We start from the raw sequence: 26,007 nt of genomic DNA on the forward strand, positions 1-26,007 counted from the left end.
AGACTATTTGTCAAGGCAATTAGTTCAGTGATCCAACAAGCCCACCTTATAGCTGCAAAACATTGTGGTAAAGACATTATTTTGAGCTTCTTTTTACTGAATTTCATTAGACCCTCCTGTATGCTTTATGTAAGTCCCTTGGCATTTATTTAGCTTGAATAGTCATGAATAAAAGAGCTTAGGGTTGCCTTTAAAGTGCAGCTTCTGAATTAGGAAAAAGAGGATTCAGATTGCCTTATGTACCCTGTTTTGTTTTCTCTCTCCTTGGGACTAAACATTAACGTCTCTGCAAAACTAGCCTGCTGTCCTCAAGTTTTAAACGGGAAGCCATTTGATGCACAGTTCACTGGCTATTAGTATATGTTTGAGTTGTATTAAAAGTAAATATCTCTGGCTCTTGGGTAGATCTAAGTATTTCCTTTGAGGGCGTACACTTGTATCATTGTATATATCTGTCAGTATTAGGCTTTTACCTTGTGAGAGATATGTGTATGTGTGTAAATACGTATTTACTTATATCTTTATGTGAACATATATTTATTTATGTAAGCATGTACTTGGCTTTTAGGAACTAAGCTTACCAGGTCTTTGTGAAATGAGATTTTTTTTCTCAACTCTTTCAGTATTGTTCATAGCATTAACACATCACTGAACAAATTGCCCTCTTGCATATGCTAATCCTGCACTTAAAAGAACTCATTGTAACATTGTTTTAATGCTTTAGCTGGAGCTGAGATGGGAATCACGGGCATGTCAAATTGTCATGTGACTGAAAAATGTCTAAAATGCCTTTCTCTTTGAGTCAACAGTTTGTACTTAGCATAACTTAGCATGAATGAAAGTAGTCCATGTAGTTTGAGGAAAAGATTAGTCTTTTGTGTGTGTGTGTGCCTCAGTTTTTCAGACCAAGTCTTATTAAACAACACTTTAGCCTTAATTTTACATTAGTCGTGAAAGTTATGCTGGAAGTAAAATATTTGATCTTTGTTTGCCATACATTTGTTGAAGGCATCCAACTGGAGATTACACCAGCTCACAAATGAGTACTGCATAACTTTATTTGCTCAATATTTGTTATTTTAAGAGTTAAAGGCACATTGCCGTATATCTGTCCATGCCTGCAGGTCTAGACATACCAAAGCCTCAACTGTTTATGATGGTCTGGAGGTGAGCCATCATTCAGATTATATTTAGTAAGTCTCTTTTATTATATGAGATCTGTATATTTAAAAAAAAAATAAAATCATTGTTATGTGCTCATGAATAAACAGCAATCCTGCTTCTCCTGAACAATATATTCAGCTGAATTAAGTAGTTAAATAGATGATGACTGACAAGTGAACTAAACTTTTGAGAAGTTGAACAACGAAAAGCTGAGCTTCTTAGAATGCATGAAGCTGTACGTGTTTGCCTGGAGGACTTTGAGTTGAATTAAATTGAATGAAAGACTATGTAGGTATCACATTTCTAAAGCATCTATCACATTCAATTTGAGTTTTTAAGCATATATAAAGGAATCTTGAAAAGAATTTTTGGTTAACCTTGTTTTTTGTCTTTGCAGAGTAATTCTCTATTGGTCCCAGACAGTCTGAGAAGCACAGATAAACGCAGGAATGGCCCTGAATATACCAATGACATCAAAAAGAGAAAGGTGGATGATAAGGATTCCAGCCACTATGTAAGCAGATCTGAGTCAAAGAAATTATTAATTTATTTGCACATACTGTTCTGATGTAAGGAGTAAAAGAGCTATGAAGAACAAGGCAGTATGTTTCCAGAGGCTGATGTAGTGCACGAATATATGTACCAGGAAGACCATATTACCATTGTGGGAAGAGTAGTGACTCGATAGTTTGGGCTGTTGCCAAGTAGTACTCTTCAATGGGGAATAATGAGCTAGGAGTAGCTGTTTGGGGTTCACAGGTATTCTGGGACATTTCTCAGAGTCCAAGTAAGAGATCCTTTTTGGACTGCTCTAAAACGTGCAGGTTGGTTTGAAATGGAAGATTTTGTTGATTTGAGGGGCTTTAGTACATTTTTGTGATACTAGCTGCTACCACCTTGGGTAATAATTACCATTGCAAATTGCATATCTGAAGAGGCTGTGCCAGCATATTAAAGTTTGCTTTTGGTTGATATGGCAGTTTCAGCAGAACACAAACTGAAATAAGAAAAGTTCACAGTTTGTGTTCTGCATTTTTGCCTAGCTTGCTTGCTACTTGGTTTCGAAGAGGCCCTTCCGTACAATAGTGTGGGGTACATGGACCTGAAAAGGTTCACATAGGCTTTCAGCTTCAAGTCTAAATTCTCAATCAAATCACAGGATAAGGCTTTAGACACTAGGACTGCTGTGAAAGAATACTGAAAATCAACTTAAATCTAACAGAAAATATTACTCTAGGCAGCAATAGTGTGGCAGATTGTCTGGTTTCTACAAAGCCTATCACTAATTACTTCCTGGTTACTGAAACCCAAGAGAAAATCACTTTATTTCCCCACTGTTTGTTAGGGAAGTTTCTCCCCTTGGACCCAGAGTATCTCTGAGCAGCTATTGGATAGCCTGGAACTATTAAGAGTAGATGAGGCTACTTTCCCCTTTCTGCACACTGTGGCATTGTAGTACTGTTACAGTTTTGCAAGTTGTATTTCCACCTCTTTCTAATAATCACATTGTGAATACATAAGGGTTTGTCAAACTTCCCTATCTTATTCCCTCAACTTTGAGGGTTTTATATTCTATGGGAATTTTTCATTTTAAATTTTTGAAGATTAAGCATTCTTAAGCTACATTTCTTATTTAACTTAAAAAAAAAAATAGAGGAAAAGCTTATTTTGCTTTTTTTTTTCTTGTATTTCTACTGGAAAAAAAAATGAAATAATATTATTGCATTGTAGAAGCAGTTTGTTTTAATCCACATTTTAAATGTGTGGATCTCTTTGCTATTTCTTTGAAATGGATTTTACAGATAAAAGCAGCATCAAAATAAAGAATTGAGCAAAATAAGGATATTTGAAAGTTCCAGATTTATTCTAATCTGGAAGATGATCTTTCTTTTTAAAGGTTTCCTGATTCTGCAAACACAGAGCTGCTGCTTTTGAGCTTGTTTTAAGTGAGGCCCTATGAGGGACAAGGAGGTACTGCATTCGTCAGGAGGGGGATAAATGAGTTTTAGGAATTGTTGCTTTTGGAAATAAGATACAAAATGCTTTTGTTTTTTCTCTTTTTGTCTTCTGAGTTATTTTCATGTTAGAACTTGTATAGTTTCAACCTGTGAGATTGTGAATGAGCAGAATTTTCTGATACTAAAAGTCCCTATAAGAGATGCCTTTGATTCTCCCAGTAAATTTCCATTTCTCAAGATGAGAAAGGCAGTGGAGTGCACTTAATCGTTGCTTGGCAGCTATTTTTGCCCTCCTCAGGGGTGGCATTTCTGGTGAACAACTGTCCCACTTACTGTGTTCCCACGTACGCAAATATATTCTAACCTATTCTTGCCTTCTGGGTGCTTCATACTTTTCAAGTGTTGGCAGATAACCCAAGCTGAAGCTTTCCAGTTCCTTCTCCTTTTGCACCCAGTGGCTGGACAGCTTTCTGAGCGACAGATTGAGCCACCATTCTGTCTTCAGCGACACTCTGGGTTCCCCACTATGTTTGCAATGTTTCTTTCAGCAATATTCAGCTGCTAAAGAAGAAGGAAAGGGTTGAAAGTACATGTTTGGGGTTTTCAGGTTTTTTTAAAAATATTTATGGCCTGGAGTGAGAAGAAGGAACTGGTGTTCTACTTCCTCTGCCAGTGTTAAGTGTGATAGCCCAGACACTGAAAGCAAGAGATAGGGGACAGTTTCAGCAATCTTGTATAGCTGATTCGTTTGCCTAGAAACTTTTTACCTTAAAGTACTGGCTTTGGAAATATCAAACTTGCCCACATGAAAATTTTAAGTTTTGTTGTTCACTTTTTTTTTTTTTTTTTTTGTTGTCTGGAGTTAAGACTCATCTCCTGGTTGAACCATCACGTTCCTCTGTGGAAATCACTAGACCACTGTGTACCATATGTGTACCACATACTTAGTATGTGTCTACTGGGACATCCCAGCCCATTTTGGAGATAGGGACCAGGAGGCACTTGTATAACAGCATTCAGGAGGCACTAGAACAGCTCAGGTGAACACAGATTTATGTGAAACAATGAAAATGAAGCTTGACAAGCCACAATAAAACATTTCAGTTTGGGAATGTCAAAGTATTATGGTTTTGGGTTTTTTTAGGCATAAAATGTTGAAATGCCTTGTCATTTCTGAAGCTTTTTCTTCCCGAGAACTTTTCATTTCAAAATTTTCCTTTCTGTAAAAGAACAAAAGTTGTTCTGCTACTTTGAGGAAGTTGATTCATTAAACAAATGCCTAAAAGCTTTCTGCAACTTACTGAGTTTTTTAGGTATGCAAAGCAGTAATTTCAATAAGATTAACATGTAATATTAGCACATGAACAGAATGAGTTTGTGTTAAGGAGTAGTAATACCACTGTTTACGATGGTAATAGGGAGGAGTCTTTCACCGTCTTGCACTGTTGGTGAGACCACCACCTTTCAACTATTTCTGTCTTATTTGGGTTTTATTATTGAAGCAGAAATAAGATGTTGTGTTCCTGTTTTCATTGTTTACTGTATTGCTCATAAATACTGAAAGATGGTTTGCTTTTTGTTTAGGAAAAAGAATGTCTGAGTAGATGTGTAGTCTTTCTCTCTGGGCTCTTAATGTACTAATTGAAATGAACACTATATTTATTTATTTTTAATAGGACAGTGATGGGGACAAGAGTGACGATAACTTGGTTGTAGATGTATCCAATGAGGTAACTTTTTTCATTTTTGTAGTCTTGATGTTTGCCCAAAAGTTAAGGAAAACTGCATTTAGATGCTAGAAGAAAAAGAATCTTCTGTGTGGATATGTTAAAATATTCACAACTTCTCCTTTTTTGTTAGTACCTCAGTTACTATGTCTTCCTCTGAGCTTTATCTGGATGCCTTGTCAGCTTTTCCTTCTACTGCTTTGTCCAGGTCTGTTCTCTCAGCAGTGATGTTCTGACAGTTCTCAGCTGCTCTGTAGTGGTGACAGTTGTGGTGAGAGGCAGGTAGAGGGCAGAGGTTCTCAAACTACTGTCTTCAAATGAAAAAGGAAGTCAATACCTGACCTTGGATTTAATAGTAGGAGTATTATTAAAAAGATTTTTCGTACCTTAGTAGTATTTTAACATGCTGTGTGAAATACAGCATTTTCCAGAAATGTTTAGATTTTAGTATGAAGTCAGCTAAAGTCAGAGGTTTGGCGGTGGCATGAAGGTGAAAGGAACATCCTTCCCTTTCCGCCATTTTTTATTTCATACATCAAAGAGGTTTAAGAAGCCTGAATATGGTAGTGAGATTCTGCTGCTCTGTGAAAAGCACAGGGAGAGAATCTGACAGAGAAGTGTCTTCAGCAGCCTGAAGTCCCCAAATGGTGTCAGCCAAGTCGAAAAATGGATATCCAATTAAGGACTTTAGTAATCCTTTCAGAAGCCCTGCTTACAGTGAAACTGCTCAATCATCGATCTGTGGAGTTAGTGCCCTCCTGTGAGGACCACTTCCTCCTTGCTGCTGTTCTCATGAGCCAGAGGAGCATTGAGGACCTGGAGCTCTGATGGCATTAGTAGCTTGCTGGGCTGGCTATTTCATGTTAAAGTGAACACACACAGTGCTCTGGAAGAGAGAAAGATAACCACCTGAGAGGTGATTTCCATCTTTTTTGTAGATTTAAGTAGTGAGGCAATTGCAGATGGTATTTAGAAGGAAGTGGAAGATATCACAGCATATAAAGCATGCATCTTTATCTCTTCTTCTGAAGACAAAGTTGAGCAAGGCTTGTGTGGCCTAAAATAGATTATTGCAATGTTTATTGTTACTAGTACTCTGTAGAGAACAGTGTAAACTTAGTGCAGTTCCTTTTGGTCTTTCTTGGTCTTATCACATGTCATCTGTGCTTGCTTTAGTTTGTATTTGGGTATACTTAGATTTGAAGCTCTGTGCTTGGAAACCGCTTATGACTACATATAGTGTAAAATGAAACCAGATTGCTTACTGTATGCTTTTATGTCTCTAAATTGATGTGAAGGGATTTCAGCTTTTTTTTCTATAGAGATAACAAAATGTCTTGTCATTTGAACTTACTGCTTAAATTCTTCTAGTTTTTTTCCCCATAGACTTCTTAGTGGTGATTATGTACTAACCCATGACACAGTTCTGTGCTGTTCCTCCTTTCTCATTGTTTTAGGATCCTTCCTCTCCAAGGGCAAGTCCCACTCATTCACCACGTGAAAACGGTATAGATAAAACCCGCCTGCTGAAGAAAGATGCCTCTAGCAGTCCAGCATCTACAGCCTCTTCAGGAAGTTCCACTTCCCTAAAATCCAAAGAAATGAGTCTGGTGGGTAGCTGCCTGTTGTCCGAATAAGTGTTCTTCTTTCTTGTAAAGTCTCACTCTCCATTTTCCTGCAACTGCTATTTTTGCAGGCCTTTACAGTATTATTCTGCTTCCCTACTCAACAATATTTCCTGCTTCATTTTGATTTCTTATGTTTTCTGCACTTCTGTCAAATGAGTTGCAAATTTATTACGTAGTTCAAGAATCACTTTAGCATTATTTGTTCTTTCTTGAGCAGTAGTTTTATGGATTAACAGTCTGTATATAGTGACTAAAGAGTTTTCCAGGCTTTTGTTAAACTGCTAAATAAGCTGTTACTCTTTGAAAACTTTTCCTGAAGTATCAATAGTATTTTGGTCAGATTCTCCATAGCTTCTGTGTCACAATTTTTTTATACTGTTAACTATGGTGATACTTTGTTTTTGTACTTAGACTTACTGTATCCAGTAATAACTGAGACAGTAAGGATTTCAAGCTAAAATGATTTGGTGATGCATACTCTATTGTCCTGAAAAAAAATAAGTTCAGGAAATTTTTTTTCATGCCAATGGAAGAAGGAAAAATAACTTTCTAAGTTTCATTTCTTATTTTAATTTTGGCAGCAATCAAAAAGGTCAGCATTTCTCTTTCACAAGTTAATGTTGTCAGCATTGCATGGATTTATGAAAACTGGCTGAGGGACTAAGTAGTAGGTGCCCAGCATCCCAGCTGCTGTTGTGATAAATTGTATAATATGGCCTAGATTAAAAATAATACTCATTTAATTTGTTTAATGATACCAGCATGAAAAAGCCAGCACGCCTGTTCTGAAATCCAGCACACCAACTCCTCGAAGTGATGTGCCAACCCCAGGCACTAGCGCAACTCCAGGACTTCGTCCAAGCCTTGGCAAGCCTCCAACAATGGACCCTCTGGTTAACCAAGCTGGTAATGCATTACCTCACGTGTTTTTATGGTTCCAAAATTAATCTTTTTTTTTACATGTATGGTTCTACATGAATGTTAACTAAATGTATTGCTTTGTTCTTGATATCAGGAGAGGGCTTGATGAGAAGCAGATGTTTGGATTATCAAGAGTTTGAATACCTTTCTATCTCTTATCCTTCTGTGTTTACTTTTTTTTTTTTTTACAAATAACCCAGGGACTGAAAACAGTATAAAAAGACTTCTCAGAAATTTCTGGTACTTCTTCTGAATGCAATCTCTTCTCTAGCTCTTTGTCTGAAGCTACTATTATTTGCTGCAGTGTAAATCTTGACAAATGCAGGGGGAAGTTTACTTTTGCTATTCAGCACAGTTGCTTCAGACATGAGCTGTGTAAACCATGTCTGTCAGCTTTAGTGCTTAATTTGGCAAAGGAGAGATTAATGTAAACAGGGAAATATTACAGAAATGGAAATAGGTAATTCTAGAAGAGATTGTTAGAAGTAATCAGCAAGTTCAGACTTCAGTAGAACTTATTTACACTGAGTGAAAAGAGGTGGTGGTAGTGATAAATTATGGCAGTGTTTCTTGGCAGTATGTGGGAGGATTAGGTATTGTAGGGGACGAAAGGGGTTGTTTTCTTCCCTGTATGCAGGAATATAAAAATAGAACTACTTTACTTCTTTATTTTGCAGCTGCAGGTTTGCGGACACCATTGGCAGTTCCAGGACCGTACCCAGCTCCATTTGGAATGGTACCTCATGCTGGCATGAATGGAGAATTGACCAGTCCAGGGGCAGCCTATGCCAGTCTGCATAATATGTCACCCCAGATGAGTGCTGCTGCTGCTGCAGCTGCTGTGGTTGCCTATGGAAGGTCTCCTATGGTAGGCCATACGTTGTACGCAATCTCAGTCGCGTGAGTTGTGGTTCGCTGAGAAGAGCTACATGCTTCATTTAGCACTGTCAAATTCCCAAGTTACAGCAGCACTAGAGGCTTGACAGCTTCACTGTGCGTTTCACTTTGCTGCGTGGCTGGAGAAACACATTTGCACCTTGAAAGCAAAGAATCTTGGTGTATTTATGAATGTTTCCTTTTTTCTTTACCTTCATCAGTGCTTTCACTGATTAATAAATGCCAAAAAATAATTGTATGCTTTAAATTAAAAAGTAGGCTGTGGTAGGTACAAAACATTTCATTGGTGCTGTCAACATCTGCTTTTCTTTTACTGAACCAGATTTGTGTTCTGCACAGACACAACAAATTAATCTTGAAACATACACAAGTCTTTTTATCTGTGTCTCTATGTTGGTTGGTACATATCTTGGACCTCTGTCGTAAGGATTGTTAAGAATAGTTGTTGTTGTGGGTATAGTAAGTGGAGCATAGTAGTTACAGTTGCTGTTGAGCAGAAAAACCTAGAGGCCTGATTCTGCAAACATAAGCTTGATGGCAGCTTTACGCGTAGATAGACTTACCTGCTTGTGTATTTGCAAGATTGGATATAACATTGTCATAATCTCATTATTGTAGATACGGCTACTTTTTTCAAACTGGTAAACAGTGCTTTTATATGAAAACGTGGCAATTCTAAATCACATATGCACTCCTTCAAGCATGAAGAATTTTAACTCAGGTATAATCTTCAGAAGAAAAACTCAGGCTGTTTAGGCCAGAATTTCTGTTTGAATAGTTTGACATAAATATTTGTTGAGGATATAAAAGTTTAGTGGAAAGGCACCCTGTGGTGTAGCCGCATGAGAGATCTGTCTGCTGACGTGCCCACATGGTGCGGCGTGGAGCCCAGCAGAGATGTTGGCTGGGGCCTGAAGCTGCGGCCTGTCACAGCGCCGTGCCCGTGTGGGTGCGGGCTGGCTGTTGCAGAGCTGGGGAGCGCTGGTGTGCCTACACCCCAGTGTGCCATGGACTCACTCCAGAGCCTGCTCTGTGCTGACACAGGGGGTATTTGTGTTATGCTTAGTGGTGTGAATGCACGATATGCATTATTGGTTTTCTATTCACATACTAATGCTTCTAGCCGAAGCATGACTAAGGAAAACATGTTGTTTCCACCTCTGCCTGCAAAATGACACACATTTACCTAATACTGTGGGTAAAAGCCACGTTTTGGTTAAATGCCTGATATATTGGGGGTGAGGAAAAGGGGTTTGCTGAATGAGAAATTGAAAGTGTGAGATTAATTCATTTTTCGTTGTCAGGTTGGGTTTGATCCTCCTCCTCACATGAGAGTACCTGGAATCCCTCCAAATCTAGCAGGGATTCCTGGAGGAAAACCGTAAGTAACTTTTAACATTTTGGTAACATCTGCAACATCTAGAGAGAATAAAGTTATCTTGTGTCAGTGAACAAGAATTCCAAAGGCAATAGTGTCTGGTTGTTCCCAAGAGATTGTTTTAGACTTCTCCTAGTAAGAGATGCAGTATATGAATTCTCAGATGGTAGTTGTTATATCCCAAAATAGTTGTACATATACCTATTTCAAGGAAAAGCTGCTGAAGGTATACTTTAATGCTTTTTATTTCCTCCTTTCTGGGGGGACGTTTAGGGCACTACAAACTAGGAGACACTGGTAAAATGTGTAAGATAAAAACATACTGAAACTAAACTTTGTACTATACTGAGGATAAATGTCTCATGCAAACGCGCAGACACCTTGTCTGGCACCAGCCCTGGGAGTCTGCAGCTCTTGATGACGGTGGGTATCTGAAGCAGTTTCTTTAGCAACTGCTGCACACCTTGCGTAATGGAGCAGGCTTTGCGAAATGTTTTTTGCGAGCATGCAGCTGAAGAGGAGAAGGATGATGAAGCAGTTGCACAGCAGGTGGTGCATAGATATAGGATAACTTTCAAAACAAGTTCTTCTTATTTCAAAGTTTTAATTATTGATGAAGAGGTGGTTAAATAAAATACTAATACGATGCTGTGGCTTATTGATGTTATAATAAAATAAGTTCACCAAAGCAGCATTTTTCATCAATTTGTCTTTGGGAGTTTTTAAGTATGTGTGCACAACCAGTCTATGTAGGCACAAACAGAGCATGGACTGCAAATTTGACTAATCTTTTTTCTTGGGGAGAGTTGGACAGACATAATTGTAACAGATTTTTTTGCCACTTTGTTAGACCCTCTTCTTTGTCCCTTTACACTTGATATTCTGTCCTGTTTTCTCTTGCAACAAAAATTTGCAGTTACAACTATGTAGTTGTACTACTTTATCTAATAGGTACTTAGATAATTTTGAAACTCACTTAACACTGCACTTCCTGTGCTGTGTGTTCCTTGTGCATACTCTGCTTTGCCAGTCTGTCATGGTTTTATTTTTCCTTTGGCAGCTTCAAAAAACTCATACACTATTACTGTTAGGATACTGTCTAAGTTATAAGACTTATTGTGGTGGAAGTTACATACACGCATATTTCTGTTTGCCTTCAATTTGAACACCTGGTAGTAGCTGGTCATACATTGTACTGTTAGTCATGCAAATGTCCTTGAAAGTACATCAGGTTACAGGAAAAAAAGTATGTGTTTTCTTCTGCTCTTTTTCCATAACAGTGGGAAAGCATCAGACTTTTGTTAGGAAAGGCATGCTGAATGTGTTTTCCTTGTTATCCACCACACTTCTGAGAAGAGAGCTAACTGTCTGTTGGCAGTGTGAGAAATGTGTTAAATCTTGTATTTACTTAGAGAAAAGTTGGTGGTATGTTGACAAAATTACCAGAGTGGGGGCTCAGTGAGATGGTGTTATATATATCAGATGGTGACATATTTAAATTTAGTACAGTAAGGAACAGGCTTTGTTCTCAAAATTCTTTTATTAATGGTCAGATTAATCTTTGCTGACTTTAGTAGAATTTGGATTACTTATATAACGTATTTTTGGAGATTGTATACTCCAGTGGCTGTAAGTTTTTACTCTTAAACAGGTATACTTATAAGCTTTCAATGACTTATTAAATTAGTAATGCCTGGCAATATTTCATATTATAAGCTATGAAAACCTGTTTTTGTTCAGTCAGAAATCTTCTGTGTCTGAATTCTAGTTGTTGTGCTATTTAAGGCACAAAAGCAGTGCAGGTATGCTGCTGTACTTTGTATCCTGGTATTTCATAGCTAAATTACAGTCTGTGTGGTTTTCTTTTTAAAAATATTTTTATTTAGTGTTTTCACCACTTTACTCACACTGCTTCGTAGATCACCTACTACAGTCCATTCTCCCTACTCTCCACTTGACTTGGTGTGTTTTGTCATAGTTTTTTTTTTTTTTTTGTGGTCATGTTGCTTGACTGAGCCAGTCATTTCCTCTGAAGTGACTTCTTTGCTTATCTTTATTGTGAAGCAAACCTAAAATTCCAAAAACTGATCTGTTATCTTTCCACTGACAGCTTTAGAATTACCTCTTGTTTTAGTTTTGGTTGGCTACAGCTGGCTAGATGCTGTCTGCTACCTGCAGTATCTCTGAGTATCTCTTACCTAAATTAGTAAAGTCTCCTATATATTTGGTATGAAGTACATAGATTATGTAATCGTGCAAACTAGTTGAGTATTCCTGGTTTCTTTTCAAAATTGGCCTTTTCCTAGAGTGCAGTTAAAGTTTGTTTTATGAGATGTGGAGCTTTAGTCTGAGTCTTGTTGCAAGTGGTTAAGAGAATTTTCAAACTGAACTGTTGAATCCCTGGCCATATGTGTATGCTCACGACTGCACATTTTTATGGGTGTTTATAGTGGGACTTTTTCTCACCCTGCCCTGCTATCAAGAGAAAATTATTTTCTTTCCAAATGAATGACATTTATGAGAGCACCCAGTTTTCTTTAACCAGTGTGTATCTCTTAATGACTAAAGTGTTAGGAAAGTAAGTAGCCTCTTAAGACACCACTCCTAATTGTCTAGGTGCTTTTATCAAGGGACCATTGTCTGTAAAGCTTGTCTTTTGCTTGCCTTGTTTTGTAACTTGATTAAGTTTTTACTACCATGTTTTTCTGTATCTGGATGTGAATCCTTCAGATTTCCTCTTTGCAGAGTCTAACCTTGTTAGTGGTGGTACAGATGTACTTAGGAGGCTGGGTAGCAATCTAGAAAATCAGTGTCTTCATCAGTTTCTTAATTTTACAAATGAGCTAGTCTTTGCATTTGGTAGCAGGTTTGGTTTTGGTGGGTTTAGGATTTTTTTTTGCTTTGGGTTACATTTGTTTGCTTACTTTTTTTTTTTTAATTTCCTGCTAGGCTTTTCAGGTTTTTCATGTTTGATATTTTGGTGTACATACATGTGACCTGTTATTAGTTATTTTTTTTTCTCTTTAGCTGTTTGTAGTTCAGAAATTGATTTTATGGACAAGGATTTTATCCATATGTGTGTATGGATGTGTATAAAATAAATTGTCATATTATTGGTTTCAAAGTTGATTCCCATCAGTAGATTATTTTCTTAGCAGCTCTTGGTTTTGTTTTAGGTTTTTTTGGGGGGTGTGAGTTTTTTCCTTCTAGATTGCCTTGAGTCATCACCTAATCAATAATTAACTTTGTTTTAGGTTTGGGTGGGAAATCAGTACTAGTTTTGGACATGGATCTGTGGTGGCTGAGTCTTGCACTCTGTCATTTTGATATGTTTACCTATACCCTGGACTATTAGTTCTTTGTGTGTTGCTGTGATCATGCTTTTTGCTTTGCATAACCTTTCTAGCGAGGTACTTATTTAGCTTTTAGTCTTCCATAGTTGCTAAATTTCTCCTTGATGTGAACCACACCTTCTAATAATTGGATTGTGCACTGAACACAGATTTTCAAGCTCAGTGGTAAGATTTTTGTCCATAGTACTGCTTCTCTGTTGTCTACAATTGTGAATTAATGGCAGTATTAAGGCAAATGCATTTCTCAGTATTTTTTTCAAATGTGATTTTAAATGAAGCACAAGATGTTATACACGGACACCAGAAAGAGCTGAAAATACACGTTTCTCGTTTTAGTAGGAACAGGGAATTTCACACGGTATTAATAAATGTTAACTCTTTCATCTCCTGGGAATGAGCTGACTTTGTGTTTTTGAAGAGGAATAGTGTGCTGTTCTGGAATTGCTCAAGGCAAAAATTAAAGAGATTTCAATTCTCCTGATCTTCAGTTGTTCAATGAATATACAATAAGGAATATTTTAAAGGAAAGCTAATTTTACTATGTTCTAGAAGAACAAGGTATTTTGGTTTTTTTTTTCCCCACTTGTACCTCTGGATAGAATTGTGATGATATGTATGAAGTTAAAGATTTTGTTGTTTCTGTACAAATATTTCTATACCTTTATCCTTATTTCTTGGTATTTTGTCCTATATAATGAAACACCATACTCAGATATTCACTGTTTGTTGTGATAAGTACAGCTGAAAATAAGCAGGAGTACAAAGAAGAGCAGAAAGTAAAATGCAGTCATCAATAGAAGGAAATGTCTGCTTTTATGTTTTGTAGTTGGGGGATTTTTGTGCTAGTTAAAGAATTCTGTTTAAATTGGAGGGATGACGTGGAAGTGGTTTTTTTGTAAGACATGGTGCTTTAAGTAGGCAGGAATTACATGCATTATGTCAATCTGAATACTTAGAGTAGCTGGCAGGTAGTTGATTTGTTGAGTAGTGAATTGATGTGGAAGCCTGCTCTCTTAAATATTTCCTCGAAGGGGAGAAAACTGTTTTTAATGCTCCTCAGCAGGTCAGATGATGCTTACTTACTTTATACTTATTTGGAAGTTAGAGGGCCATAATTACCAGATTTAAACTGAGAAACTGGGTTTTATTAGTATTACCTACTGTGTTGTAATGTATAGGAACTCTGCAGGTTCTCAGTGCTGCTTTGACAGAGAGGAGGAATGTTTTTGGATACAATAGATCAGAAGAATATTTCTGTTATTCAGAAAGAATATAATCGTAAGTGACAGTATACTGTTTCTCAGAACTTTTTCAGAAATAAAAGGCATGTAAGTTTGTCTTGTAACTATTCTTTTCATAATATGCAATTAATTACAAGTTTATATTTACATATTAGTTGATATATACTTAGCTTGTTTTATGTTAAATTATAGCTGCATTGTACAAGAATGGTTTCTCTGTTCACTGTGGCTGTTAGCCCAACATGAGGAAGGGCTGTTTTAATGCCAACAGTCATTTGGCTGAAGATGGATAATCATAAAACGCAGTCATTTCATAGGGGCAGAATGATATGGGTGAAACAGAAAACTCATTATCATGAAGCTGAACAGCAGTTTCTAGTGTATACTGTCCATTCTAAAAGATCATGTCAAAAGGACAAAAATGCACATTACATTTTGCAGTGTTATGGAATTAAGATGTCAATAGCAATTTATTGAGGAGAAAGATGGGTGGGTAGGGAATGCCTGTCAAGAAACACCTTGAGATTTAGAGAACTCAAGATACCAACTTTTATGTAATATTTACTTTTTTAAGGCTGAATAGCCAAAATGCTTGCCAATTTTGAGAATTCACGTCTGTGAATATATCTAGTGTCATTTCTTAATTGCATGCAAGTGTACCTGCAGCTCTGTAGGTGTAGCACTGGCAGCACAGTCTTCCCTAGATGGAGCAGAGTAGGCCTTCTGTCATGGTGACCTGATGGAGAGGTAGTCAAGGACAACAACGACTGAGCAGCCAGTGGCTGAGTGCCATTTGCACTGCTGTCTACAGTACTGTGTTCTTTTGGAGATGAGCTTTTATTGTCTAGGGAGTGTCAATCACACAGATGATGGAAGTTTTTTCAAAGTAGAAGGTATACCTAATGAAAATTTATACCTTAATACCTAGTAGATACAAGTTACTAGGACCACATAAATTTGCTGACAGCAGTGATGTTAGCATGACCTGCCACACATCTTCAAGCAAACAGCACCATTTACTTTTTTGTGAGCTTGTCTTGGCAGGGGCAGAGGGCTTTAGCAATGGATAGCCATGTCCTTACACAGTGGATTGCTGGTAACTTGCCCTATAGAAAAAGCTGTCTTGGCTTGTAAGAAACTGTCACTGGTCTGTTTGTTAGGCGCTCAAACTCAGCCACCCTGAGTCTTGACCAACCAGTCTTGGGAACAAATGCGTGCTCATGATGATAAAAAAAAGAGATTACTCTTATGATCTGTATAACTGCACTTTAAACATGGGCATACTGGTAAAATTCTATGTGATTAAAATTACACTGCGTAAGTCTCTGGCATTTCCGAGCAGAAGAGTAATCATAATTCTATAGTATGCATGAAGCACTTGAAAAATGTTCCTATTGTCTTCCTCCCACCCATGTCAGCAAGAACTGAGAAGCTGTGTGTGTGCACAGAAGCATTTCAAAACACCAATTATTTAGGTATTTCGAATTGAACAGAACATTTATGCTGGAACCTTCCATTAAAAAATAATCATGCACAAGTGGATTATTCATCTTAAACATGCTGGAAAAAATTGCTTAATACTTGCTTAATTGTTTTGCTTCTGTCCATGATAAAAGCAAGGGCAGGCTGAGACTTCAAAGTTGTGCATTTCTGTGTACTCTTATTGCTAACAAATGTTCTGCGACTGACTTTGATCTAGAGCCTGGGATGGTATGCAGCTTTTCAGCCTTTTAAGTGCTATGACTCTATAGTTGGATTCTGTACCTGAACCTGAGCAGTTGTTCAGCCTCAAGCAGTCTTATTGCCGCTCCTCTTCTGCTTCTCCTCCCATCCTGTGTCTCATTTGTTTAGTGAATAACTGCTTTGGGACAGTCCTGTCTCTACTCCTCATCACAGAAATGGTACAGATTTCTAGTTAGGCTTGTATCATTACTGTAATTCTTCTTACAAAAAAAAGAAAGGGTCCAATGGGAAGATATACATTTGATATGCTGTGCATCTTGTATGCATGTAAAGGAGTAAACTTTGCACTTCTTTTCTTACCTTGCATTTCCTATTCCTGACATTTCCATAACTACAATTTTTTAAATTATTTTTTTAAGTTTTTTTTCCCACTCACTCATCCACCATTTCAATTTGCATGTCCAACCATGAAGTGAATGAGGTACTGAGGTACGGGAACTGCGTATACATGCACTATTCATTTCTTCTTTGTTAAATAGCAGTTACTGTTAAACAGTTTTTAACCTTCCTTTCTGCTAAAGTGCTGGTATTGCATGGGGTGACTGTTTCCACTTGCCTTCTGTGTGAAAGAGCTGTAGAATTCTTTCTGCCCTCCAATTGTCGCTGGGTTTTAAAGGAATATCTCGTGCTCTGCTTCCGGGCATATTCACTTGTTTTGTGATGCCTGTTAGGTTCAAGGTGTCTTGCTTGTTCCGTTCTTTCAAACTGTGCAATACTTGGAAACATGCAATAAAATACTTCGAAAATACTAGCTCAGAGCTCAGAACAGAAGATTAAATTGAATTATCGATTGTTGTGTTCTTGGAAGAGGAATGCAATACAAATACTTGGACTACTGTGACTGGAGATTTCTGAGGAAAAAGGTACATTTGGAAAAGGGCAATTCTGAACACAAAACTATATTAGATAAAGAAAGGTATCAGTAGGGAAAAGGTAGCTCATTAGTAAAAAAGGATACTTATGTCTCACCATTTTTTAATCCACTTTGGCCTCTTGAAGAGTGCTGTTAATGTAACAACAGCATAAAAAATGTGAGCTATGGATGTGCTTAAAACAGAAGCAAAAAAGGGGTTCACCAGTGTGACAAAAAGCAGCCTATTGCAGTAGTAATTTCATTATTATTTAAAACAAAGTAAGAACCCCCCTGAAAACCTCTTTTAGCTGCTACTTGTGCCCTCATCTTTGAGTAGAGCTGGCTTTAAACGGTACAGTAAACATTGAAGACATAATTTTGTGTACTTTCACCCAGGAGGAGTGCTTTTATTTAGTACTGGGATTCACTTCCTCTCTCGGTTTCTGTATACTGGTAGTCATGCACTGAATACAAGTAAAGGGTGTTACAGAAGTACCAAAACTACATGTGAAACTAAACCTTTCAGCTGTTCCAAAGTACTTATTCAGGAAAACATAATTATGAGAAGATGGTATCAGCTTTCTGCTGAAAGGTGTGTGCAACACCTCTGCAGGTTTCTATTTTCACAGAATCACAGAATGTCAGGGATTGGAAGGGACCTCGAAAGATCATCTAGCCCAAGCCCCCTGCAGGAGCAGGAACACCTAGATGAGCTTACACAGGAAGGCGTCCAGGCAGGTCTTGAATGCCTCCAGAGTAGGAGACTCCACAACCCCCCTGGGCAGCCTGTTCCAGTGCTCTGTCACCCTCACTGAGGAGAAGTTTCTGTTTAAAGCACTAGTTACCAGCTGGAAAGAGAGGCATGTGAGTACAGCTGGTGCTGATGTTAAAGATGGGGTGCAGAAATGGAGCAAAATTTCAACTTTGGCTAGTGCTACTGCAAGGCAACAGGTGCTGCCCTCATGGAAGAAGTCTGAAAGAGTAGTGCCTGATGAGGGGTTGCTGCTGTAAGTCTTATGGTACTTAGACTTGGACATATTGGCTAGAAACCATGGCTAAAAGATTTCTTTGGGGTTTTTTTATTAGCAAGGTGGCTGAGGGATAGCAGCCATGACCTTTGTCGCTAGAGTTAGGGTAGAATTTAACATCATTCACCACTGCACGAATACTTCAGGTGAGGCAAGCTGAAAGTATCTATTGTGAATTCTTGTCTACCTCTGAGGTTTCATGCGCCTGTGTTACTTGGAACTGTAGCTCTGATTTTTATGAGACCAAGACTGGCAAAGAAATCAAGTAAAGTAACTTTTTTCTTCCGTTATAGTACTGTAACAGGCTGATTTATTTTTTCTCTCCTTTCTCTTCCCCAAAAGAGCGTACTCCTTTCACGTTACTGCAGATGGTCAGATGCAGCCGGTTCCTTTCCCTCCTGATGCCCTCATCGGTCCAGGAATCCCTCGCCATGCCCGTCAGATCAACACTCTGAACCACGGAGAAGTGGTGTGTGCAGTTACCATCAGCAACCCCACGAGACACGTGTACACGGGTGGGAAGGGGTGCGTCAAAGTCTGGGACATCAGCCAGCCTGGTAACAAGAGCCCTGTCTCTCAGCTGGACTGCCTGGTAGGTGAACAGGAACTTTTTCACAAGGGTAGCTTCTCCTTGGAGACTCAATAAGGAAATAGCTGTCTTTGTCTGGATTTTGTTCATATTACAAGGAAATAGCAGGCAGTTCTGTTTTCCTGTGTTACATGTTTTGCTGGGTTTTTTAACACAAGACAGGTCAAGTTACAGAGAAGAGTGCTTGTTTGTTTAGGGATATATATTGTCACTAAGGGTGAAATAACAGATAGGATTTCTGAGTATAGAGTGTACCTGATTTTTTTTTTTTTTTTCTCTTATTTTTCCTTTTGGTCATGTTAGTCATTTTCGTGCAACGATTTAGAAGGAATGTGGCCTGGATTATGCAGGGCTGCGCAGAATCTTCATAGGTGTTTCACTCAAAACAGGAGCAATAACCTCTTTTTTTGTAAGAGTGTAGCAACCACATAATGAAAGAATATGACAGGGTACCAGGGTCGCTTTAAGTCTTGCTATGCTTTTTGTTGGTGATCCACAACTAATACATTTTGGTTGGTTGTTTAGACGTCTGCAGGGTATAAAAGGGACCGAGTGTGGTAGTATAGGTAGCTGAAAAGCTAAATCAAAAAAGTTAATGGCTCAATAAAAGATGCTGCTCATATTAGAAGCAGCATAGATATTTGTGAGCTGTTAACTGAGAAGGTTTAATATTGTAAAGTACAGTGATACACATTCTGAAATGCTAGCTTCAATGTTGATCCAATTAGATGTGGTGGATTTTTTTGTTTGATGTGGCTTTTTGTTTGTTTACACTTTACCCTTTATTTACTGCTACCCTTATGTTGTCTAGTAGTAAAAGTATGGCTGAATATGTATTCTGTTCTGTGGAAGGTATGTGTCTGGATGCACAGTTCTAGCTGCCTTCATTTTAGTTGTGGAGCAGTAATGGCTGACTAAGTAAGCCAACATTTCCACTGCACTACTAACTGCTCTTGGCTCTCAATTAAAAAAATGAAAAGAAAAAGAAAGTTAGTAGTAGTAATGCCATTTAATACTTCTTACAGCATTTTTTTCTATGTTTTGAGTTACAGACCTTAACCCTCTGTTTCCTAAACAGCTGTTACCATGTTAATTTGGCAGTTGTTATAGAGAAATGAACATCCAATACACTTAAGGGGTCAAGTTTGTAATAAGGCTGAAATATTTTCCACCTCTAAATCCCCTGTAGAACCTCACAATCAGCAATAGTATCACAAATGTGAAAGACCAGTATGGGAGTACTTAATATTTTAACTTTAAAATGGTGATTGCAAAATAGTATTTGAAAAAAACCTTCAAAACCTGAAAGGCGTGGTCCTTGAACTGCATTTTCGTATAAGGTTGCCTAAATGCCAAGTGAAAGGTCATTTGCTTTAATATTTCTATTTTGGGTGACCTTAGCTGGTGGAGTGCAGCAGAAATGCAGAAATGCAAGCTTTCTTTGGCTCTGTTTTTATGTAATGACTTGGAAGACTTAGCATTCATCAAGTTTAGAACAGAGTAGACTGTGGCAACAGGAGTCTGAGGTTTAATTTCTGCAGCTGCAGTCTCTGGTTAGTGATGAGTTGTAGGCGTTTGAAACCTTCTAAGATCTGCTGGTTCCTCTTCAGTACTTTGATAGTGGAAAAAATAGCCTACTGTTTTAAAACTTGGATGCAGTCAGAATCATATTGGTGGTCATTATTAGCAGGCATGTATTAACATAACTGAGGTGATTTGTGTTGTACAGAACAGAGATAACTACATCCGCTCATGTAAATTGCTGCCTGATGGCTGTACCCTAATAGTTGGCGGGGAAGCCAGCACATTATCCATATGGGACCTGGCAGCACCAACTCCTCGTATAAAAGCAGAGCTGACATCCTCAGCCCCTGCCTGCTACGCTCTGGCCATCAGCCCTGATTCCAAGGTTTGCTTTTCCTGCTGCAGTGATGGGAACATCGCAGTGTGGGATCTGCACAATCAGACGCTGGTCAGGTGAGTCATTACTTAACAGAAGACTTTAATAGAAGTTACTCTTCGGGTATCTACATAAACATGTATCTTCCTGAATAGTAATTCATGACAGCAAAGTAAATTGTCTTTCTTATCCAAGGACTCCAGTTCGCACCCGGGTTGGGCAGAAACTAATTTTGGTAGTTTCAACCTTGTCTTGAAAGGTGCTCTTCCAGGCCCTAAAGGGCTGGTCCATAACCTACTGAAGTCAGTGTAAAAGTTCTTGTTGGTTTCAGTCAGTTGGGATTTGTCTGCAGATTTCTACAAGCAACGTTTCTGCTGGTTTGTGATTGATGTAGAACGAACGTGCTTGTTAGGGAACTATTTTAGGTTTGTTATTTTCCTTTGTCTTAAGCCTTGTTAAGTGATAAAGAGAATTTTCAGTTCTTATTTAGCGATGAAAAGCAACAAAATGAATCTTACAAAAACAGTTGAAAGTCTGGATCCTCTCAGTTCCTTAGGAAAGCATAAAGGACTACTGATGTTTGGTTATTCATAAGAGAAAAGTCTTTGAGTTTGGGTGGGGATTTTGATCTCTAAAACTTTCAGAACATATTGCAAACAGTATAATACATGGATTGCCATGTAAGTTACTTTAAAAATCTTTTATTAGATCTTTGATTAATGAATGTATCAGTAAAAGAATAAAATGTCTGGCAGGTCAATATTTGGTATCAGTGCTATGAGGAAAAAATAGAGCCATATGTGAAATGGCTCTTAGCAATTAGCTGTGTCGTTTACTAGATGTTAAATCTTGGTTTATGGTTACCAAAGTAGTGGTGGCTTACAATATTATGAGAAAGCCTAAACTGGGAAAGGCTGTGATATCTTAAAAGTTCTGAATACAACACTAAAAAGTCTGCTTAGTTTCCTGTGTTTCAGTAAAAATTCCTGTATATCAATAATTAGGGTAAGCTTATCTGCAAAGACATATTAATGTGCAGGCAAATTTTACTGTTTGTTGAACTTTTAGATCAACAAATATTTTAGTTATATAAACCCCTCAGTTTGCCCTATGCGTGCTTAGTCTCTGTAAAGATGCACTCTCTCCATGTATGACTGTCTTGCATTTTGAATGTTTGCTCTATACGTTCCCACCACTTGCTGGCTGATCCTGCTAATTGATAACACGTGGAATTTTGAGACCAGAGCTACAAAACAAAATGTGCCACATGACCTTTCTGTGGCAGCTCCCAGTGATTCATACTGTTAGTTCCCAAGCTAGTTGTCTTTCCCTGCCCCGCCTTCCACCTTTCACATTGAGGCACAGGACCTTCCTAAAAGCAAATTGCTGATGAAAAATACAGGAGCCTCAAAAGGCTTTTGCCAAAAAGATTAAGGAAAACTTGTGATGACCTTCTTGTTGCTGAAAGCTGAGAATTACTAATGAGAAGATTTTAAAACAAAGTGCACCATTTAGACTTTTGTGATCTCATGCCATAGAGAATGCAACTTTGCTGACTCAGCAATGCTTGTGTTTTAACTATCTGGATCTCTGTTTGGATCCCTTCCTGTTAATATTTGCTCATTATTTATCATCTTGACTTGCAGCCAAAGAAAAATACAGAAGCTGTTTTCTGAAACTGGAGGAGTTTTGTTCCCTCAGCACTTGTTTTAATCTGCATTGTCCTTAGTGCTTTTAACTATAGTTACTGTACTTTAATGTTCTCACAAGCTTTTTTTTTTTTTTTTTTTTTTTTAGTTTTCAAATCTTGATAGGAAATATTTCAGTTTGTTGAGCTGGCCCTGATGCAATTCATTTCTCTAGCACCCAAAAGGTGTTTTTTATAATACTGTTGTATTTCATGCTCAGTAAGAGGGAGGGGCTGATTTTTGCCCATCAGCAGACACAGAAGAGATGACACGCACTTACAGAGTCCAAAACTAACACCAGAACAGTGTTTACCTTGTACTCTGGCAGGAAATCATTATTCAATCTGGTTTGTTTTATCAGGCAATTCCAGGGCCACACAGACGGAGCCAGCTGTATTGACATTTCTAATGATGGTACCAAGCTCTGGACAGGAGGTTTGGATAACACTGTCAGATCCTGGGACTTGAGAGAGGGGAGACAACTACAACAGCATGACTTCACATCACAGGTAACTGGATTTTCCTACAGCTTGCCGGGGGGAGTGTAGGATGGTGAAAGCATTTAAAGTGAAAGCTGTGATTGAGCCCAGTGCAACTGGCAGATTGTTCCTTCTCTTCCTTTTGGCTGCTCACAACCCAATAGTTTGGAGCTTTTGTATGGTTAAATTCCAGAACAAAATGATAGCCCGACACTACTATCCTTTCCTATTTTTCTAAGTTAATGGTAAGAACAGGGGTTATTTAGTCAATTCAATTTTGAACAGCAGTCTTGCTGTTAAACTATGTGAATTTTACTTGGCCCTTCTCCTTCTCTCCTTCTTGTGATTAATTTAACCACTGCAGAAAAAGAAAAACAAATAGAAGTGTAGGAAAAAAATAAAAGGTGTAAATATTGTTTAATTTTCAGATATTTTCCCTTGGTTATTGTCCTACTGGTGAATGGCTAGCTGTGGGAATGGAGAGCAGCAACGTGGAAGTGCTGCATGTAAATAAACCAGATAAATATCAACTGCACCTTCATGAGAGCTGCGTGTTGTCACTCAAGTTTGCTTACTGTGGTAAGTTGCCCTGAAAACAGAACTGGAGGTCAGAGCTCTAATTCATGCTTTAGTGATTAGTTATTACATAGTCATAGCTCATTTGATAATCAAAATTTTAGTGTCTCAATTTCATTAAGTTATGAATAAGTATCTCTGCTTTATAAATTCAAACATACTTATCTACAACCAACCACCCATTTGTCTAAAGGCTTCTGCAAGTGTTGATTTGTGTGTAAAAAGCTATTTCTACTTGCAGAGTCTAGGGATTTCCTAGTATGTAACACACTGCAAAAGCATGAGTGTCCACATTGATTTTAAGCAAAAGTACTATGTTGACTAGTGGTGAGCTTTATATAATGGTAATTACTTAACAGATTTTGTAGATGTGAGTTGAAAACCTGAAATTTGTCAGATGTCTGTTTCCCGTGTTTTCATAGTTTTTCTGGTTTATGTTCTAGGTAAATGGTTTGTAAGTACTGGGAAAGACAACCTTCTTAATGCATGGAGAACTCCATATGGGGCCAGTATCTTCCAGGTGAGGATGATAATTCTTTTAAAGAAAAACTAGGACACCCGGAGTCCCAAGAGTGGACTCAGATTTCTTCACCTATGTGATCTACCCAAAATAGGATGCTGAGGTGAGGGTAACAGATTTTGGTTTTTAAGTAATGTAATATATTTCTATTTTTCTTCTAGTCCAAAGAATCTTCATCAGTGCTTAGCTGTGACATCTCTGTGGATGATAAGTACATAGTCACTGGCTCTGGAGACAAAAAGGCTACAGTCTATGAAGTTATCTACTGAAAAATATGATGGGGATATAAACTTTAGAAGTTGAACTGGGCCAAAATTGTTCTTAATTGTAGAAGTAGAAAGGTTTTGCCTTTTAAAAAGGAACAAAAGTATTGAGGTTCCAGACCTTGCCATGAAACTACTCCGATTTTTCCAAATAGAAGGCAACATCCAGCAACTAAATACTGGCTACGTGGACCAAACGGAACACAGACGCAAGATGGACAGATGTAGCCTAGGTTTTTGACATAGTTTTTAAAAGCTGAATCTACTGAAGAATGTTGGAGCCTTTTATTTTTTTCTTTCTTCGTGACCTCATACAAATTGTTCTCATTGCCTGAATATGGGGGATAAATACCTTTATGTTCCTTGCAGCTCAAATTGCATTCTGTCCTGTGTAAAGCAGTGGTGTCTCAGATGAATTTGTTTGCTGTTTTTGCATCTTGTGATATGTTTTTGTATTTTTGTTGAAGGTCAAACATTTGTATAAATTGTAAATATATTTAGTTTATTACAGTAAAGGCTTTAGTACCAACAACCAGTCTTCCCCCTCACCCCTTCCCTTCCCACCCTGCTTATTTAAAATTAAAAACCTTTTGGGGATATAAGAACCTTTTTAGAAGCAAAAGCAAACACTATGTATAGTTTGAAAATGGTGTCTTATTCTTTATAACTCTTCCTAGTTTCCTTTATCATACTTCAAAGTAGTTGTTTTGACATATTAGGGTACCAAGTCCAGTAGATACTGTCTTGTGCTACAGAAAAAAAGGCAATTTTGTACTAATTATAGTGTAAATATAAAAATTGAACGTTTCATAAAGTTGTGCCGTTTATTTTAAGTTTATTCTGATGTCCCATGCATCTGTTCTTTGGCAAATACAGTAATATGTGCCTAATCATAAGTCATTTTGTCATTTCGCTAGAAGAAGAGGTGACTTTCCTCTCCTTTATCACCCAGCTGAACAGAATTCATGCAAGACTACTTTTCAGCTAAGTACATCAGAGCCTTTATTCGTTAACTGAGGATGTCTAGGATTAAGCAAAGTTAGATGAGTTGCATCCTTTGTATTTTACAGAGAAGTGGTAGTTAATGACCATTGCCTTTTTAATGTCTTGTCTATCCTTAGATACTCAGGTAAATTTAAATTACCAAAAGCGTAAATTTTACAGGGGATCACTTAAACAACATTATTATAAATACTTGCAGGGCTGCAAGTGAAGTGAATTAATCTAAACTAAGTTAAACTTGCTTCTTCTTGTGGCAATATTGACACAGGAATATTTTGATTTTTAACTAATCCGCTCTACAAATTAATTAGAATTAATTTTCCTGAGTGTCCCATGCTACACAGGCCTATAGGTTCTATGTATTCATACTGAGCATTCTTTGAGTCCTTTCCACTGTTGCATCAGTGTGTGACATCTGTGAAGAGCCATGCTAAGCAGCCAGTTACCAAGGCTATGCATCTTCAAATCAAGTTTTCTTGGTGTACTCAAGAGAAATGGAGGAGGAGAGAATGTCTACATTATATTCTAACTATGTTTTTTTCAGATTAATGAGTTCTACCACTGTGCGCTAGACGAACGTAGCAATTGCACCAGTGATGGCCATGCATTTCCTAAATTCTGTAATTTAATTAGAATTTGTGTTGCTAATGGAGAGTACAGATGAACAGAAGGATATCTTTGAGCAAATAATTCAAATTATGCAAACAGGTAGACGGGTTAAGACTCCTCTGTGAAGAGCTGCTTTCTCATTTTGCTAGCATTTGACCATGACCTATATTCCTGCTCTTTCAAAGACATGTAACTAGAAAGAAACAAGTTTGACTGACAGATGCAATGACTGGATAGGGAATTTCTCATCTTGGGGCAAATTTTTTCTCAATTTCCAGTCTGAGGAGACATCAGTTTTCTTTTCAATTTACATGATCATTCTACTGAAACCATTCTATAGCATCTAGAATTGTCATAGCCTTAATATATTAACTTTGCATTTGGAATCTAAAATGCTAACTATTCAGGATAATCTGTTTTCGTAGACATTTAAAATTAGTGTTTTATCCATGTGTATCTATATCTTTGTCTGTTGCTGTGTTGTGAATAT

General features: G+C 37.8%; 1 protein-coding gene across 6 annotated transcripts in view; it reads left to right on the forward strand.

The window, feature by feature from the left end:
- Positions 1–24,720, forward strand: part of TLE1 (TLE family member 1, transcriptional corepressor) — a 73,855-nt gene extending 49,135 nt beyond the window's left edge. For all 6 annotated transcript variants that reach the window (XM_065045920.1, XM_065045922.1, XM_065045924.1 and 3 more), the window contains 12 exons: positions 1,562–1,678; positions 4,799–4,852; positions 6,307–6,459; positions 7,239–7,383; positions 8,076–8,266; positions 9,600–9,676; positions 18,234–18,483; positions 20,210–20,457; positions 22,430–22,577; positions 22,976–23,126; positions 23,567–23,643; positions 23,805–24,720. In XM_065045920.1, the coding sequence (XP_064901992.1) occupies positions 1,562–1,678; positions 4,799–4,852; positions 6,307–6,459; positions 7,239–7,383; positions 8,076–8,266; positions 9,600–9,676; positions 18,234–18,483; positions 20,210–20,457; positions 22,430–22,577; positions 22,976–23,126; positions 23,567–23,643; positions 23,805–23,912 (1,719 nt within the window). In that variant the 3' untranslated portion in view covers positions 23,913–24,720. The remainder of the gene's footprint in view (positions 1–1,561; positions 1,679–4,798; positions 4,853–6,306; positions 6,460–7,238; positions 7,384–8,075; positions 8,267–9,599; positions 9,677–18,233; positions 18,484–20,209; positions 20,458–22,429; positions 22,578–22,975; positions 23,127–23,566; positions 23,644–23,804) is intronic.
- Positions 24,721–26,007: the final 1,287 nt, after the last annotated feature.

The sequence above is a fragment of the Columba livia genome, chromosome Z (assembly GCF_036013475.1).
Source record: "Columba livia isolate bColLiv1 breed racing homer chromosome Z, bColLiv1.pat.W.v2, whole genome shotgun sequence".
Classification (NCBI taxonomy): domain Eukaryota; kingdom Metazoa; phylum Chordata; class Aves; order Columbiformes; family Columbidae; genus Columba; species Columba livia.